Genomic DNA, 19,760 nt, shown 5'->3' on the forward strand with positions numbered 1-19,760 from the left:
ATTCTGTTTAAGAAGATACCAGGCTTATATAGTACATGTAATATGAATCCCACCAATTTTAAAAAGTTTTAATTTAAAAAAAAAAATGGACAGAGGAATTAAAGACACTTCTCCAAAGAATATATGCAGATGACTGTGGAGCACATAAAAAAAAAATGCTCAAATTCACTTATTATAAGGGAAATTAAACCAAAACCACAATGAAATAGCACCTCACACCTGTGAGACTGGCCTGTATAATAAAGACTGGAAAAAATGTGTTGTTGAGGGTGCAGTGAAAAAGGAACTCTGTTATTTGCGGGAATCTAAATTGGTGTACCTATAGTGGTAAACAGTATAGATACTCCTTAAAAATCTAAAAATGGAACTACCATGTGACCCAGAAATACTTCTCCTCAATATTTACCTGAAGAATATGAAAACACAGATTCAAAAAGATTTATGCACCCCTATGTTCATAGCAGCATTATTTACGATAGCTAAAACATGGAAACAACCTAAATGCCTATTGATGGGTGATTAGATAAAGAAGTTGTGGTATATATACTCAGTGGGATACTACTCAGTCATTAAAATAGATTGTATCTTGCCTTTTGTCACAGTGTGGATGGAACTTGAGGTGATTATACTAAATGAAATAAGTGAAAATAATTATCAGATGGTTTCTCTCACATGTGGAATATAAATAACCAAATAAAATCATAATAAATACAACTCTTAGACTCTGAAAAATGCAATTGTTACCAGAGGCGCTAGGGTTGAGGGACAGTGAGAAGTGAGGCTAGAAGGGTTTGGATCTGATAGTGGGAAGGTCAGTAGAACTTTGATGGTAGGTCAGGCTTATACACATAAAGGTGAAGATGCTTCCCTGAAATTCATATAGATTTGTAAATCAATGGTAAGTCAATAAAATTTTATTAAATAAAAAGTTTGGATTAAAAAATATACTTTAATTTTCTAAACATTGAATTTTCTTATGTTATTATATAAAGCATATATATTACCATCAGTATATGTGTTGTTTCACTTATAAAATCTGTCATTATCATAAATGCAGTTTTTATTCATAAACACAATTTAAATGATGCATTTCTTGTTAATTTAACTTTTTCATTTGTTAATTACAAATGTATAATTACTTTCAAGGATCTTTGTTGAATGGAAAGAATAAAGATTTCTTGAATGGTTGTGTAGTTATCTGTATTTTTAGTAATTGTTGGAAAAGGAAAGCATTTTTGGACAAATGTTTAAAATTTTAAGCACCCCAATAACATTCAATAGAAAAGCATTTTAGTGACAGGCTAATGCCAATTTATAAAGCACAAATACTAGAAACAAAAGAGTGGATTCATTAACAAAAATTGAGTATGGGTCAATTTCTAGAGTGGTGTAGTTCTAATAGCTTATTTGTGCTGAGATGAAAATGTTTGAAAATTGAACTTCCGAGAATATATTTTTCACAGCGACTTCAGTACAGTACAGTGTTTGTTATTTTGTGTGACAGGATACCGAGAGTTATATTGACGAATGTCCTGGGAACGGAGTTAGGAAGAAAATACATAAAGACCTCACCTGTTAATGAGGCCAGTTTTGGTGATACAGACAACTTGAAATCAGAACAGCTTGCTTCATCATCTGATGGCAGCCTAGAATCTTGTCAAAATCTAAATCCTCACAAGAGCTTCTTTTTTTCCGAAAGGTATGTTTAGTGATAACTAACTTTATTCTCATGAACCCTTCTCTGTTCTTCCCCCAGATAAAGTTATTGCTATCTGCGAGGCAGATTTACTTTTATGACTATTATGACTTTTCTTCCCTTGTGACTGGAATATTGGTTGTATCCAGTAGTCCATGGCGAATGGATTTAGAAATTACTGGTCACTCTACTTGTGTTTTGGGAAAATGACTGCATACTCTTCATGGAAATTTAGTTACCTATTTCAGTTTTTCACTTTGTTTGTCTGGTATGATTGAAAGTCATTCCCCTAACATCTGTCTATTATTCCTCTGTCTTACCCATACATCTTGCCAGTTGTGTCAGTTCATCCTTCTATCCATTAACCCCTCCATCTTGTTTTTTCCGTTATTTTCCATATCCATATTCTAGAATTGTACCTGGCACAGTGATCACACTGAGACTTAACCATTATGCCACCAGGCAGGCTCTCGTAGTTGCTTTTGTTTTAAAATCAAGGGGAGGCACACGAGGGGACTATACATTAGACCAAAAAATCTAGGGGCTCTCAGTAAATACTACTAGATTTTTATCCTTTTATTTTCATGAACTTTAAAAAATGTTCTGCTGTCAGTCATTATAGTAAATAATTTTGATCTGAGAAATTATTAATAAAGTCTAAATTGTTTATTTTTGACGCTAAACCACCCGAAGGTAACTTCTGATTTGTATTTCTCTTCTAGACCTAATAACATTTATTAAAGAGTATACTTACTGTTTTAAAGAACTGTAACAAATTTCATATGTTTCTAACAATTTTATTTTTATAAACTGATTATTTCTTATTAACTTATACATTTTATGAATTTTTCTCCTTTTGGAAAATATTTTATGTTTTCACCTAGCTTCCATTTAGTGAATCATCAGTGCATTTTTCACTTTATACTTTATAAGGTCTCTTTTCGAATTTGCTTGAAAAAAACTGTAAGTGATTCAGTGGATTCAACCCCCTGAAGGTGGTTTAGTAATAGTTTAATATATAATTAAATAGTTTAATATATAACTAATAGTTTAATATATAATTAGATATTAGAAGTACATTTTCTTTTCCATTAGAAGACTCTATTTTCTGCCTTCTCTGCTAGACCGTGAGGGATATTATGTATTATTTACATTTATACCTAGAGTTTAGCTCAGCACATGTTAAATTTTGTGCAGTTAGATTGATTTTCATGTCATTTAACTTGAGCTCTGGTTTCTTGAACCATATAAAGAAAAGTAATTTTGAATGATATTTTAGCCTCAAAAACTGATAGCTCTTTTAAGTCTCACATGGGACAATTTTTGGTGTATATGAAATACCATGCAAATAAAAATCATCATTGAAGACACTTTCTATAGAAAAAGTTAAGATGTACTGTTGCCATGGAATTCAAAAGACATCAGTACATATTCATGTTATTAGGAAAAATAGCAATATTATAAGAATTGTATGAAACCTTTCAAATTGTAATCTGTTTTCAGACTTTTTACCAACCTGGAACTAAGATTTAAATATAGATTTACAATTTCTAATTGTTAAAAATGTTTTCAATGAGAACTCTAGTTTTCCTCAAATCCTTTTTAAATAGTAATGAAATTTCCAGGTGGTATTTGATGTGGGTCCTGAAAATTCGTTCTCTTTGTAGTAATTTTGGTTCTTACATTTGAAATAGGCATAGAGTTTGCAGGTAAAGATCTGGGTTCAGATTTTAGCAGTACTAACACACTGATGCTCTTTGGGTCAAGTTACTTATTCTTTCTTTAAAACAGGAATAATAAGAAACTTGATGATTAATAAATGTAGTCATTATTTTTGTGTCTCATATTGCTGCTAATATCAAAAGTGCCATAAGCAATTGTTGCCATTGTTGGTACTACTGAAGTCTTCTATGGTGAGGATGCCATTGTTACCTCTTGCTATTACCGTTGCTACCACAGCAGTTGTTACAGTCATACCAGTATTACTGGTTGGTTCAATGAGGAGTACTGTACTCCTTAAACCAAACTTAATTCTCTCTTCCTTTAATATGAGTTAATTTTGAGGAGAATCCAGAGTGACTCATGGAAATAATTGCAAGTATGACTATACCATCATTTCAGTAGGTATGTTCCATCAGAACTGAAATACAGGATGAACACAGGGTAGGCTGAAGAATGGGACTCCATTGTAATCAACCCCCTCCCAGCTTCCCTTTCTCAAAATCAGGAAGAATAAATAGAATGTATGTAATTTTCTTAGAAGGAGTCATGATATCCTGATATGATTGGTATTCTGTTTTGAAAAGAATATGGCAAACATGCCAGCTCTTGTTATAAAAATATAATGTCAAGTAACAACTGTAAATTGGTGGGTTTAAGGATGGGAGCTGTAACTCTGAAAACTGAGTTTTCCTCTGGAAACTTAGCACTTGTGCACATGATGATACATATAGAAAACTATTATATAAGATGAAAAGTCTTAATTAGCCTATCTTTATTGTTCAGAATCACTATTAATAACTATAACATGCAACCTGAATGGAATTACGTAGGAAAAATAATCTTGTGTTTTATGAGAAAAATTAAGGAACAATAGAAATACCAAGTGTGAACAGGAACTCCTTATTCCTTCTTCCCTCCTTTTCTTCCTTTCTCCTTCCCTCCCTCCTCTTCCCTCCCTCCCTCCCTCTCCCTTTCCCTCCCTTCCCCCTCCCCCTTCCTTTCCTTCCTCCCACTGCTGCACCTCCCCCTGCAGTGACCTTTAGGGCTAACCGGCCCTAGGTCCGGCTGGGCAACCAGCGCGCAGGGGAAGAACAGCAAAACCCTACCTGCTGCACCTCCCCCCGCAGTGATCTTTAGGAATGGCTTTCGCCATGGTCCCTAGATCCGGCCCCAGCGCAGGGGGGGGAACAGCCTGAAGCAGAGGAAGTTCAGCGGAAGTTCCCTGAAAAGGCAGAAGCTTATCAAAAGATAACGACCACCAAGAACCACTACAAGAATGCTAAAAATCTTATCCCATCTTTCTAGAACTACAAACTTTAATCCCTTATCTGTCTTTCTAAACTTCCTTCTTTCTTCTATAATGGTCATTGCTTGTTATGTAGATCACCTCCCTGGTGGTGATAGACTGAGCCCATGAGCAAGCTAATTTCTTTGATATTCATTCCTGTGCTTTTGGAAAACATATATATACTGGTCACAAACTCAAAGAAAATTACACTCAGATTTTCACTCTTGAAGTGTGTCTGTTTGTCATTTCTTTCACCGACGCCCTGACCACCCTGCACGCTTCTCTCAACCCTGAGGTGGCCTCATCGTCTACTGCTGTGCTGGTCCTTGGCATCCCACTCTCACTATTTTTGTTTTCTTATATTGTTGTTCATTTTTGTACGATATTTGATTTCTTCCCTCAAGTGTAGTCCCCATAAATCTCCCACCACCACATCACCTATTAACAATTACCATAGTCCCTTGTGCTCTCCTTTCTTGTTTTGACCCCTCTTCTTCCTCCACCCCTGCTGTATGCCTCATATCTATAGTTTGCCTTCAAGTTGTGTCTTTTTTTATTTTTTTGAAACTTTGTTCGGTGCCCTGATTCCTCCTGTGAGTGAAACACAAAGCCTATATGGAATTTGCTTTGGGATGCTCTATAACAAAACCATCCAATATTTTTCTTTTTTCTTCTGACTTATTTCATTGAGCATAAATCCCTTTTAGCTCTATCCATATTGTTACAAATGACATGAGTTTATTTTTTTTCATTGATGACTAGTATCTCATTGTGTATATATGTTATAGGACAGGGAGAGGGGCACCCCAGACCCCCACAAACCTGCCTATTCTAAATGGGTTCTGCCATCCGCCGCATCAACACAAAACATATGACACTTTAATGGGAAGGAACTTTAATAAAAACTAGAAAACAATACAGGTAAGGCAAAGAGTCTAGTTTCTAAATGAAGCACCCAAAGTTACCCATCCCCTCGTGGGTAAAACTCCATCCATATGGGGTCGGCCCAGAGCAAGGCCCCAAAGCCTGCCACAAGTCTAAAACATCTTCCAGTGGGGACCCACAGAAAAGGGTCACAAACAACCGGACAAGCCCGGAAGGAAAAAAGCAAAATCAACATCCAGATAAAAGCTGCCATTGTCACCTCCCCACGGGTCTCACCCACATTTGTGTCACCCAGTCCACGACCAAAAGACAAGCGCAGTTTCTTCACATGTCTCTAGGCTCCATGTGCCTCCTCCAGCCATATATACCACATCTTCTTGATCTAGTCATCTGGTTTTGGGCATTTGTGTTGTTTCCATATCTTAGCTATTGTAAATACTGCTGCAATAAACATAGGAGTGCAAGTTTCATTTGAATTAATGTTTTTGTGTCCTTTGGGTAGATTCCTAGGAGTGGAATTGCTGGGTCATATAGTAGCTCATTTTTACTAATTTGAGGAACTGCCACACAACATTCCATAATGGTTGGACTACTTTGGATTCCCACCATCAGTGTAAGAGAGGGTTCCTTTTTCTCTGCATTCTTCCAGCATTAATTGTTGCCAGTTTTTTAATGTGGGCCATTCTTACAGTGTAAAGTGGTATCTCATTGTAGTTTTTTTTTTTTTTTTTTAATATTTATTTATTTATTTATACAAGCACTGGGTACAGTCAGAAGCGCGGGAGGGTGAGAGAATTCACCAGAGCCAGAGCGGGGAGCAGAGCAGGCAGAGGGACCGAAGTACACTGCTGAGGGGAGCAGCGGGCGGCAGGAGAGGTCTGCTAGCCATGTGGGACCCGCCTCCGGTGGTGGTTGGTGGCGGGGGAGCAGCCAGGGATCGAACCGGCACTACAGAGGCTGGGGGTAGCTTCGCAACCCAGCGCTCAACCGCTGCGCCACCGGGGAGGCCCTCATTGTAGTTTTGATTTGCATTTCCCTGATGAAAGGGATGTTGAACATTTTTTCATATACCCGTTGACCATTTGTATTTCCTCTTTGGAGAAATGTCTTTTTAACTCTTTTTTTTAAAAAAAAAAATTTTACATTGCTGTTCATTTTTAAACAATATTTGCTTCCTCCCACCCCCTCAGGTGTAGTCCCCATGGAATTTCCTTCTCCAGTGCACCTGTGCACCATTACCTCAGTCCCCTGTGCTCTTCCCTCCTTCCCTCTGATCCCTCTCCCTCTTCCTCTCCTGCAGTATGTCTCTGATTTATAATGGTCTGGTTTTTTTGTTGTGTTTTGTACTGTTACTATTTTTTAACACTGATTTGGTTCCCCAATATTCCTGCAATAAGTGAAACCATCTGATATTTTTCTTTTTCCTTCTGGCTTATTTCACTGAGCATAATTCCTTCTAGCTCCATCCATGTTGCTGCAAATGGCAAGAGTTTACCTTTTTTGATTGCTGAATAATATTCCATTGTGTATATATAGCACATCTTCTTGATCCAGTCATCTATTTTTGGGCATTTGGGTTGTTTCCAGGTTTTACCTATTGTAAATAGTGCTGCAGTGAACGTAGGGGTGCAGGTGTTCTTTTGAATCAATGTTTTTGTGTCCTTTGGGTAGATCCCTAGGAGTGGAATTGCCGGGTCATATGGTAGCTCCATTTTTAGTAGACTGAGGAACCTCCAGACAGCTTTCCATAGTGGTTGGACCAGTTTGCACTCCCACCAGCAATGCAGGAGAGTTCCTTTTTCACTACATCCTTGCCAACATTTGTTGTTGCTAGTTTTTTTGACATGTGCCATTCTTACTGGTGTAATTTGGTATCTCAGTGTGGTTTTGATTTGCAGCTCCCTGATGATAAGGGATGTTGAACACTTTTTCATATGCCTGTTGGCCATTGGTATTCTCTCTTTGGAGAAATGTGTTTTAAGTTCTTTTGCCCATTTCTTGACTGGATTGTTTATTTTGTTTTTGTTGAGTCATGTGAGTTCTTTGTATATCTTTGTGATCAGTCCCTTATCACTTGACTGGAGTGCAAAGATTTTTTCCCAATCAGTGGGGTGTCTCTCTGTTTTGATTAATGTCTCTTTTGCTGTACAGAAGCTTTTCAGTTTGATGTAATCCCTGGTGTAATCCCGTTGCCTTCCCTATCACTGCTTTGGGTGATGAATCTATAAAGATGTTACTGAGATAGATGCTTTGTAGTGTTTTACCTATATTTTATTCTAAATATTCTATGTTTTCAGGTCTTATGTCCAGTTCTCTTACCCATTTTGAGTTGATTTTTGTGCATGGTGAGAGGTAGTGGTCTAGTTTCACTTTCTTGCATGTGGAGGTCCAGTTTTCCCAGCATTGTTTATTGAACAAACTGTCCATGTTCCATTGCATATTCTTTGCTCCTTTGTCAAAGATCACTTGTTCATATAAGTGTGGATTTATTTCTGGGTTCTCTATTTGGTTCCATTGGTCTGTGTGTATTTTTGTTCCAATACCAAACTGTTTTAATGATTGTGGCTTTGTACTATAGCTTGAAGTTTGGAAGTGTGATACCTCCTTTCTCCTTTGTTTTCATCAGTCGGGCTTTGGCTATTCGTGGTTTCTGGTGGTTCCATATGAATTTCATTAGTATTTGTTCTATTTCTTTGAAGAACATCATTGAGATTTTTATTGGAATAGCGTTGAATCTGTATATTGCTTTTGGGAGGATGGCCATTTTAATAATGTTAATTCTTCCAATCCATGAGTGGGGGATGTCTTTCCATTTCTTTGTGTCTTCTTCAATTTTTTTTTTTTTAACAGTGCTTTATAATTTTCTTTGAATAGGTCTTTCACCTCTTTTGTTAGGTTTATTCCCAAGTATTTGATTTTTTTTTGTTTCATTTATAAAAGGGATGGTTTTCTAGATTTCTTCCTCTTCAGATTGATTGTGTATAGGAAAGCTGCTGATTTTTTGCATGTTGATTTTGTATCCTGCTACTTTACTGAACTGGTTGATTATTTTGAATAGTTTTTTCTGTGGATTTTTTAGGGTTCTCTATGTATATTATCATATCATCTGCAAATAGTGATAGTTTTACTTCTTCTTTCCCTATTTGGATTCCTTGTATGTCTTTCTCTTGTCTTATTGCCCTGATTATTTTGAATAGTTTTTCTGTGGAGTTTTTAGAGTTCTCTATGTATATTATCATATCATCTGCAAATAGTGATAGTTTTACTTCTTCTTTCCCTATTTGGATTCCTTGTATGTCTTTCTCTTGTCTTGTTGCCCTGGCTAGGACCTCAAGTATTATATTGAACAGCAATGGTGAGAGAGGACATCCTTGTCTTGTTCCTGATCTTAAAGGAAAGGTTTTAGCTTTTCGCCATTGAGAATAATATTGGCAGTGGGTTTGTCGTATATGGCTTTTATCATGTTAAGGTGTGTTCCTTCTATCCTAAGAATTTCAAGGGCCTTCATCATAAATGGATGTTGGATGCTTTCTCAGCATCTATTGATATGATCATATAGGTTTTTAATTTTCCTTTTGTTGATGTGTTGGATTACACTGACCGATTTTTGTATGTTGAACCATTCTTGTGCCCCTGCGATGAATCCCACTTGATTGTGGTGTACTATCCCTTTGATGCATTGTTGGATTCTGTTGGCAAGGATTTTGTTGAGGATTTTTGCGTCAGTGTTCATTAGGGAGATTGGCCTGTAATTTTCTTTTTTTGTGCTTTGTTGGGTTTTGGCATTAGTGTAATGTGTGCTTCGTAGACCGTATTTGGTAGTATTCCTTCTTTTTCAATTTTTTGCAAGCGTTTGTGTAGGATAGGCATTAATTCACTGCTAAATGTTTGGTAGAATTCATTTGTGAAGCTGTGTGGACCTGGGCTTTTGATTTTGGGGAGTGCTTTGATTACTGCCTCAATTTTGTTGCTTGTAATTGGTCTGTTTAGTTGTTGTATTTCTTCTTTGTCAGCTTTGGATGATTATATCATTCTAGGAACTTGTCCATCTCTTTTATGTTGTTGAATTTGTTTGCATATAAGTGTTCATAGTAATCTTTGATTATTCTTTTGATTTCTACTGAGTCTGTTGTGATTTCTCCTCTTTCATTTGTAATCCTATTTATATGTGTTTTCTCCCATTTTTTCTTTGTGAGCCTGGCTAGATGTTTGTCTATTTTGTTTATTTTTTCTAAGAACCAACTTTTGGTTTCATTGATCATTTGGATTTTTTTTTTTTAATTTCCAATTTGTTTATTTCTGCTTTGATTTTTATTATTTCCTTCTACTGGCTTTAGGATTTTTTTTGTTGTTCTTTTTCTAGCTCTTTGAGATGTGAGATTAGGTTGTTTCTTTGAGCTCTTTCTTGTTTCTTGATGTGAGCCTGTATTGCTATATATTTTCCTCTTATTATTGCTTTTCTGCATCCCATACATTCTGGAAAGTGGTGTCCTTGTCGTTCATCTCACAGTATTTTTCAATTTTTTCTTTGATCTCCTCTTAGTCCAGTGGTCTTCCAGTAGTGTGGATTTCAATCTCCATGAAGTGGGAGGGTTCCTTGTTTTCTTTTCATGATTTATTTCTAGTTTGATGCCTTTATGATTGGAGAAGATAGTTGGAATGACTTTGATGTTCATGTGTCTGTTGATGTTTGTCTTGTGGCCCAGTATATGATTGATTCTGGAGAATGATGTATGTGCACTTGAGAAAAATGTGTACTCGAATTTTTGGGGGTGCAGTGCCCTGTAGATATCTGTTAAGTCTATGAGTTCTATGCCTTTATTTAGGGCTCTAGTGTCTTTATTTATTTTTTGTCTCATTAATCTGTCCATTGGTGAGAATGGAGTGTTGAAGTCTCCTACTGTATATGTATTTTCTTTATTGTCCATTTTCAGAGCTGATAAAAACTGTCAATATATTTTGGTGCTCCTTCATTTGGTGAGTAGTTGTTGATGAGTGTTGTATCTTCCTGATGTATTGTCCCCTTGATCGTAATGTAGTGTCTGTCTATGGCTGTTTTTACTTTTTTAAATTTGAAGTCTATTTCATCTATGTATAGCTGTTCCTGCCTTCTTTTTTGGTCCATTTGCTTGTAGGTTGTTTTCCAACCTTTTACTTTCAGTCTATGTTTATCTTTTGTGGTTAAATGTGTTTCCTGGAAACAGCAGAAGGTAGATTTTGTTTTATAATCCAGCGTGCTACTCTATGTCTTTTTATAGATGAGTTTAATGCATTTACATTCAGAGTTAATATTGATATGTTGGAATCTGTATCTGCCATTTTTTTTGTCTTTTTTGTGATTTTATTCCTCATTTTATTCTGTTTTTCTTGATCATTCCTCTGTTGGTTTTGGTCTTAGGACTCTGTAGAATTTTTTGGAGTAGGGTTTAGTTATAATGAATTTCTCGAGTTTGTTTTTCTGAGAAGGTCCATATTTTTTCTTCATAGAGGAAGCAGAGCTTTGCATGGTAAAGTATTCTTGTTTGGTATTTGCTGTCTTGAAGTTTGCTGAATATGTTCATTCTCTTCTTGCCCATAGTGTTTCTTTGGAGAAGTCTGAGGTTAACCTGATTGATTTTCCCTTATAAGTTTTCTGTTTCTTCCCCCTTGCCAGTTTCGTTATTTTTTCCTTGTTTTGGACTCTTGCAGGTTTTCCTATTATGTGTCTTGCTGTAGTTTTCTTTTCATTGTAGTACTTGGGTATTCTTCTCTCTTCTGTATGTCTATATTTGTCTACTTTTTCATGCTTGGGAAGTTTTCTTCAGTTATCCTTGAATAATTTTCAGATCCTTTGTCTCTCTCCTCTTCTTCTGGAATGCCTATAACTCATATTTCTTCTGTTCATGGAGTTTGAAAATTGTATAAGGGTATTCTCATTCTTCCTTTGCACTTCTCTTTTTTCTCTTTTGATTCTTTTTATTTCTGTATCTTCAAGAGTACTGATCCATTCTTTCATTTCCTCTGTTCTTTTTCAGTGCTTTTCCAAGTGTCTCCTCCAGTAATCTTTTAGTCTCCTCCTTTCCTTTTATTTCCTTTCTTAAGGTCTCGTTTTCATTCTTCATTTCATTGATTATTTTTCTCATCTCATTGTACTTTTAAATCATGATGATTATTAATTCTCTATCTGACAGGCAGAGAAGTTTTTCCATTCATTGTTGTTGAGTTCTGGGGACTAATTTTCTTTTTGTGGTGTGTCCTTCTCCTGCAGGCTTCCTTGGTTATTTGTATTTTTCCTTCTACCTGCTGTTTGCTTTCTAATTTGTTCTATGCATTGGGATGTTGTGCCACTGGTGTTGGCAGGCATCTCTTTGGATTGCTCCTTCAGGGGTGTTGGAAACTTCTACCCGACTGAGACTGCAACAGGGTGGTCCCCAGGAAAGGGGGAGGTTCCCTGCCCCACCCAAGGGAGGGTGGAGCTGAGCAGGAAGGGGAGAAGCTGAAGAAGAGACTAAGGAAGGAAGCAGGATGGAGCCAGGAGACCTGGAGGAGGCGCATGGAGCCTAGAGACACGTAGAGAAACTGCGCTTGTCTTTTGGTCGTGGACTGGGTGACACAGATGTGGGTGAGACCTGTGGGGAGGTGACAATGGCAGCTTTTATCTTGATGTTGATTTTGCTCTTTTCCTTCCGGGCTTATCCGGTTGTTTGTGACCTTTTTTTGTGGGTCCCCACTGGAAGATGCTTTAGACTTGTAGCAGGCTTTGGGGCCTTGTTCTGGGCCGATCCCATATGGATGGACTTTTACCCACGAGGGGACGGGTAACTTTGGGTGCTTCATTTAGAAACTAGACTCTTTGCCTTACCTGTATTGTTTCCTAGTTTTATTAAAGATCCTTCCCATTAGTCTCATGTGTTTTGTGTTGATGCGGCGGATGGCCGAACCCATTTAGAATAGGCAAGTTTGCGGGGTTTGGGCTGCCCCTCTCCCTGTCCTATAACAGATTTGGCGTCCAACGTGATTTAGGACAGAGCCATCCGTGGTTAGTCAGCCCCATGGGGAAATTGGGCTTCCCTATGGCACTGGCTACCATAAGCGCAAATGTGATTTTTGGTTTCTCCAGTGTGTTTGTTTCATATGTCGATTTGCTGTTGAAAAACTGGCTTGGGCTTTGTGAAGATTCTGTGTGTTTGTGTGTAATTTGTTTGTCGTGACTAGCTAAGACATTTTAATTTGTGGAAATTTTTTTCTGTGCCAGTTTTACTCAAAAGATAAGGCAGTACATTGGACCATGTGGCCAGATCAAAGATGGCGTCTGAGGGCACTTGGCGTGCTCTTGTAAAATTCAAAGGTTCTTGTTGCTAGGACTTTGGAACTTTTTTCTTTCTTTCTTTTTGCAATCTCTGCTGTCTCATTAGCATTTCTAAAGGCAATAATGGCTCTTCAGTAGTATGTTGCTTTGTCTTTGGCTACTTCCTGCTCTCTGCCTGATGGATTTTGCAAGCCAATTGTTGAGCAGTGGTGTTTAAATTAGCAAATGTATGCCTGGGTGTTAAGGAAAGAGTAGCCAAATCTGTTATAGGACAGGGAGAGGGGCAGCCCAAACCCCGCAAACTTGCCTATTCTAAATGGGTTCGGCCATCCGCCGCATCAACACAAAACACATGAGACTAATGGGAAGGATCTTTAATAAAACTAGGAAACAATACAGGTAAGGCAAAGAGTCTAGTTTCTAAATGAAGCACCCAAAGTTACCCGTCCCCTCGTGGGTAAAAGTCCATCCATATGGGATTGGCCCAGAACAAGGCCCCAAAGCCTGCTACAAGTCTAAAGCATCTTCCAGTGGGGACCCACAAAAAAAGGTCACAAACAACCGGATAAGCCCGGAAGGAAAAGAGCAAAATCAACATCAAGATAAAAGCTGCCATTGTCACCTCCCCACAGGTCTCACCCACATCTGTGTCACCCAGTCCACGACCAAAAGACAAGCGCAGTTTCTCTACGTGTCTCTAGGCTCCATGCGCCTCCTCCAGGTCTCCTGGCTCCATCCTGCTTCCTTCCTTAGTCTCTTCTTCAGCTTCTCCCCTTCCTGCTCAGCTCCACCCTCCCTTGGGTGGGGCAGGGAACCTCCCCCTTTCCTGGGGACCACCCTGTTGCAAGACCAGCACTGGTAGGCCAAAACTCCACCAGGGTGTTGATGCTGTGGCTGTGTTGCTGGGCACTGTCTCTTACAGTTTCCTCCCTCCATAGTCCTAGTTCCAGCAGGGAATCAGTTATTGGTGATTTTTCTCTGGTCACTCGGTGGTGCTAGAGACCTGTACTTGCTGACCTGTGCTTTTCCCTTGTAGTTCTCTGAGAAATGGAGGGGGGGAAGGGAGCACCTGGACACAGGGGCTATTGGTCACGCTTGGTGCTGTGTCTGCCCATGTTCACCCAGTGCTGTGCCCGCGTCTGTGTGGATCCTGTGCCCTGAATTCTATGCTCTAGTTCTCAATCCCAGGGTCTCAGATCCAAAACAAAGGCTGTCACCCTGTGCCGTGCCCACTGTTATGGCGCGTCCCATGCCCCAAATCCTATGCCTGGCACCCAGTTCCAGAATGGGGTCTTGCTCCACACCTTGTTTCCCTTCTTACCTCCATTTGCATGGCCCAACCCCTCTCAGAGCCTGAGGGTGGTTTTGGAAATCCTGGCTTCCAACTATTAGGAAGTTGGTGACTTTGCTCTGATCACTAGGTGGCACCAGATATCTTTCCTAGTATCCTTTCAGAGCTGTGCTTTTCCCTCTTGGGTCTCCGGGGAACTGAGTGGGAGTGGCGTGGAATGGCTCAACGGCGTAGGGGTGCTGTGTCTGCCCTGTGCCACTCATCGTGGTCGCATACCCCGAATTTCGTGCCCTGGTTCTCAGCTCCGATGCCCTCAGATTCAGGACAAGGGTAATAGCCCAGTCCAGTGTCCACAGTAATGGTGCCTTTTGCACCTGAAAGGTCCATGCAGGAAGCCAGAATGCAGGAGCCAACCAGGAAGCCCACCTGGGGGGCAGGAATGCGGATACCTGCCTGGAGGACTCAGACAATGAGCCTCCCCCCTCCCCCTACGAGTCTCATCTCAGACAAAGAACCTCTACCTGCCCTACAAACTTTTCCCACCGTACCAGCCCAACTACCCAACTGACCTCTCTTCGCCCTATAAAACCCTGCTTCCCCCTAACAACGTGTGAGACTCCACTGACTCCCGCCTTGGGTCTGTGAGGTCCGCCCGGGGCGCAATAAACTTTCCCTCCCTTTGAGAAATGTAGCCTGGCTCTCCTTTTCTTTACCGCGCCGAACCTTTCAGCACCCTGCTCCAGAGCCTTGGCACTTGGTTTTTGATTACCCAGTGAGGGTCATTCACCTCAATGCTGACTCCCTTGTGTCTCCCCACAATCCTAGGTTGTGGGGACCTGGGCAGCCACAATCCATGTATGCTTTTCGAGCATGCGCGTGCTTTCCTGCACAAGCTTACAGGCTGGCCTTGGGCTGTTTGCAGGTCTTTCCACGGAGTCCTTATCTTCCTACATTGGCTCTGTGAGCCAGCAGCTCATCTCTGTGGTGATTCCCGCATGGTTCTCCACAATTCCTGTTCGCGGGGTGTGGTTCCTGCAATCGTTCCTTTCACTCACTGTCTCACTGGATCTCTAGTTTGCTCTTGTTTTTTGTTTTTGTTTGGGTTTTTTTATCCTTTCTCTTTTCTGTTGGCTGGAGAGCGCCAGCTTTGTGGTGAGGGAGGGTAGCAGGGTTCGATGCTTTCCTCTCATCCTCTTTTATTGCAGCTTTCCTCTTCAGGCAGTTTGCCAAAGTTGCCTGTTTATCCTCTGTGTCCTGGTTCTTGCAGGGACCTGCCGCTTTTCCTCCCTATTAATCGTTTTTATGGGAGTATTTATGTAACAGGGTGGTCCCCAGGAAAGGGGGAGGTTCCAGGTTTCCTGCCCCATCCAAAAGGAGGGTAGCAGAGAGCTGAGCAGAGAGAGAAGAAGCTGAAGAGTAGACTGAGGAAGGAAGCAGGATGGAGCCAGAAGGAGACCTGGAGGAGGCGCATGGAGCCTAGAGACATGTGAAGAAACTGCTCTTGTCTTTTGGTCGTTAACTGGGTGACACAGATGTGGGTGAGACCCGTGGGGAGGTGACAATGGCAGCTTTTACCTTGATTTTGAATTTGCTCTTTTCCTTCTGGGCTTGTCTGATTGTTTCTGACCCTTTTCTGTGGGTCCCCACTGGAAGATGCTTTAGGCTTGTGGCAGGCTTTGGGGCCTTGCTCTGGGCCAATCCCATTTGGATGGAGTTTTACCCACGAGGGGACGGGTAACTTTGGGTGCTTGATTTAGAAACTATATTCTTTGCCTTTTCTGTATTGTTTCCTAGTTATATTAAAGTTCCTTCCCATTAAAGTTTCATATCTTTTGTGTTGATGTGGTGGATGGCAGAACCCATTTAGAATAGGCAGGTTTGCGGGATTTGGGCTGCCCCTCACCCTGCCCTGTAACACTTACTTGTAGCCTTTCTCCACTGCCATGTTGATCCTCTCTCCTTTTTAGCTCCTCTGTCCTTTATTTGATTGGGCTTTTTGCTTTGTTTTTGTTGAGTTGTATAAGCTCTTTGCATATTTTTGGTATCAGACCCTTGTCCGTTTTATGGAGTACAAATATTTTCTCCCAGATTTGTGGGTTGCCTCTTCCTTTTGGTTATTATTATTATTATTTTTTTGCTGTATAGAAGCTTTTTGTTTGATGTAATCCCAGCTGTTTATCTTTTCCTTCATTTTCTTTGCTTCTGTAAATGAGTCCTTGAATGTGTCTGAGATGTATGTATGTCAAAGAGTGCTGTGCCTATATTTTCTTCCATGTATTTTATGGTTTCAGGTCTTACATTCATCTTTTATCCTTTTATCCATTTTGAATTGGTTTTTGTGTATGTTGTGAGATAGTAATCTGGTTTCATCCTTTTGCATATAGTTAAATTTCCCCCAGCACCATTTATTGAAGAGACTTCCCTTGTTCCAATGCATGTTCTTTGTTCCTTTGTCTTAGAGTAGTTGACCATATATGTGTGGCTTTATTTCCAGGTTTACAATTTGATTCTATGGTCTGTGTGTCTGTGTTTGTTCCAGTACCATGTCATTTTAGTTATTATGGCTTTGTAGTATAGTTTGAAGTCTGGGCATATAATACCTTCATTCTTCCCCTTTTTAGTAAGAAAGCTTTGGTTGTTCAGGGTTTGTTTTTGTGTGTGTGTGTGTGTGTGTGTGTGTGTGTGTTTCCATATAAATTTCAGCAATATTTTGAACAGGAAATTTAAAAAATAATCTTCCTGAAGTGACATATTTGTTTTTTTTCTGGACAACACTATTTCAGGGTGTAGGTCATTATTAAGCTTTATATTATTTCCATAATAGCTTTTAACTAGTATTTGTTAAATCTTCACTACGTTATTATGTGTGAGTAATGCCATGCCTGTATAAGCATGTTTAGTCCATGCTTGACTTGAAGCTCAAGCAATTTGCTTTACTTCTTTCTCATTGCTTCAGCTTGCCTCATCTTTAAAATGATGATAATATCTTGGTATGCTAGGGGAATAAGTGAGAAAATGAGCTTATCTCTTTTAATTTGGTAATTTCCAGGTCAATACGTAGAAATATACTTCATTTCTTTTACATTTATGTACTTCCCTATGAGTGTACATTTAGGGCATTTTTCAACTTTTGTCTAGTGGATTAGGTATATGTCTTTGTGAATTTGTTCTCAAAAATTCTGATAGCCCCGTTCTCCTATACATTGACCAGCATTCAGTGTAATCATTAAACACATTTTGGTAACCTGTCGGCAAAAATATAATTTTCCCATGAAATTGTTTTCATTTTATTTTTAGTTAAGATGGATTTTGTATTTCTTATGTGTTTTTTAGTCTCTGCATGTACTGGGTTATCCTGTTTCTTATTGAAAGAACTCTTCTTCCAATCTTTTACTTTTAAGGAGTCTTATTAAAAGTATTAACTGTTTTACGTACTAAGAATATTTTTCAAATTTGCTGTTTGTGATTTTACTTTGTTTATAGTATCTTCTGCAATGCAGAATTAAAAATTATACTTTGAAAAAAAATTTTATTTTGTAAAATCTATCAGTGTTTGACGCCTAGGTTTTGGTTTATCCTTAGATCCCAACCCCTGGTATAGAAATAGGTTAATCAAATTAAATTGTGATGCTTTGTGTAAGGTATCAGATCCAGAACAACAGTTTGGAGTTCACTTTTCTAATTGAGTTCTGATTCCTCTTTTTGACTTTCTATAGTCTGATAGAGTGTGGATATTAGGGTTGCTCCACTTTTAGGCCATTGTGAATAATACTGCTTTGAGTATCAGTGTACAAGTATCTATGTTTCTATATTATTTTGGGTGTATACCTAAAAGTAGAATTGCTAGACCACATGGTAATTATTGATTTTTTGAGGAACCACCAAACTGTTTTCAATAGCAACTGCACCATTTAACATTGCCACCAGCAGGACACATGGTCAGCACTTGTTTTTTTCTGTTTTTACATAATAGCCATCTTAATGGTGTGAAGCCATGTCTCATTGTGGTTTTAATGTGGAGTTCCCTAATAATAATAATAATAGTAATAATAATAATAATGATGATGCTGAGCATCTTTTCATGACTTTATTAGCCATTTATGTATTTTCCTTGGAGAAAAGGCTGTTCAAGTGTTTGACCCATTTCACCCATTGATGAATATGTTGCCTTTTGTTTTTGATTTTTAGTAGTTCTTTGTATATTCTGAATAGTAATGTCTTAGCAGAAATATAATTTTCTCCCATGCTATGGATTAACTTTTTATACTATTAATATTGCTCTTCGATGTATGAAAAATTTTAATTTTGATAAAGTCTGATTTGTCTGTTTTGTTGTTACTATTCTGTGCGGCCTGTACTGTTGGTGTTGTATATGAGAAATTATTGCTGAATCTGGTGCCATGATGACTTTTCCCTATTCAATTAGTAATTGCTCATAGTACTGTCTTGAGGATTTTATGGTTTATTGTGTTGAGTTTTTATGTCTCCTTTGTGATTTTTTTTAAATTTAAATTTTAATTTTATATTCTCCATACAATTACAACCCTCTTATTTTGACCCCAAGCCCTCCTCTCCCTGCCCCCCACCCCCTATAGAGTGTCTCTGGTTCATAGTTGTTTGTTGATTTTGATATTTTCTTTCTTATAGTTATTCTTTTTCCTGGTTCCTTATTTAAGTTTTCTAGATTCCTGCTATGACTGAGACCATCCGGTATTTTTCTTTTTCTTTCTGGCTTATTTCGCTGAGCATGATCCCTTCCAGCGCCATTGTTGTTGCTGCAAATTGCATGTGTTTATATTTTTTGAATATTGAGTAATATTCCATTGTGTATATGTACCACATCTTCTTGATCCAGTCACTTATAAGATGGTATCTCATGGTAGTTTTGATTTGCATTTCCCTGATTACAAGTGATGTTGAGCATTTTTTCATATGCCTGTTGGCCATTTGCATTTCCTCTTCAGAGAAGTTTCTTTTTAGCTCTTCTGCCCATTTTTTGACTGGGTTATTTTCTTTGTTGTTGTTGAGTCTCATCAGCTGTTTGCAGATTTTTGTCATCAGTCCTTTATCATTAGTGTTGTGTGCAAAAATGTTCTCCCAGTTGGTGGGGTTTCTCTTAGTTTTTGTTATTGTCTCTTTTGCTGTGCAGAAGCTCTTTAATTTGATGTAGTCCCAGCTGTTTATCTTTGCCTTCACTATCACTGCTTTGGGTGATGTGTCTGTAAAGATGTCTTTGATGTGAATATCACGTAGTGTTTCGCCTATATTTCCTTCTATGTATTTTATGGTTTCAGGTCTTATGTCTAGTTCTTTAATCCATTTTGAGCTGATTTTTGTGTATGGTGTGAGGTAGTGGTCAAGCTTCATTCTTTTGCATGTAGCGACCCAGTTTTCCCAGCACCATTTATTGAACAGACTTTCTTTGCTCCATTGCATAGTCTTTGCTCCATTGTCAAAGATTAGTTGATCATAAATCTGTGGGTTTATTTCTGGATTTTCTATTTGATTCCATTGGTCTGTATGTCTGTTCTTGTTCCAATACCATGCAGTTTTGATGATTATGGCTTTGTAGTATAGTTTGAAGTCTGGG

The 19,760-nt window shown here is 38.7% G+C and overlaps 1 protein-coding gene across 1 annotated transcript in view; it reads left to right on the plus strand.

Moving 5' to 3' along the window:
* Nucleotides 1-19,760, plus strand: part of SENP7 (SUMO specific peptidase 7) — a 168,385-nt gene that overhangs the window by 50,213 nt on the left and 98,412 nt on the right. Inside the window, exon 6 of the mRNA XM_054700652.1 lies at nt 1,505-1,699. Within this exon, the coding sequence (XP_054556627.1) occupies nt 1,505-1,699 (195 nt within the window). The remainder of the gene's footprint in view (nt 1-1,504; nt 1,700-19,760) is intronic.

This window comes from Talpa occidentalis, unplaced genomic scaffold, assembly GCF_014898055.3.
Source record: "Talpa occidentalis isolate TD23 unplaced genomic scaffold, MPIMG_talOcc4v2.1 talOcc4.4, whole genome shotgun sequence".
Lineage (NCBI taxonomy): Eukaryota > Metazoa > Chordata > Mammalia > Eulipotyphla > Talpidae > Talpa > Talpa occidentalis.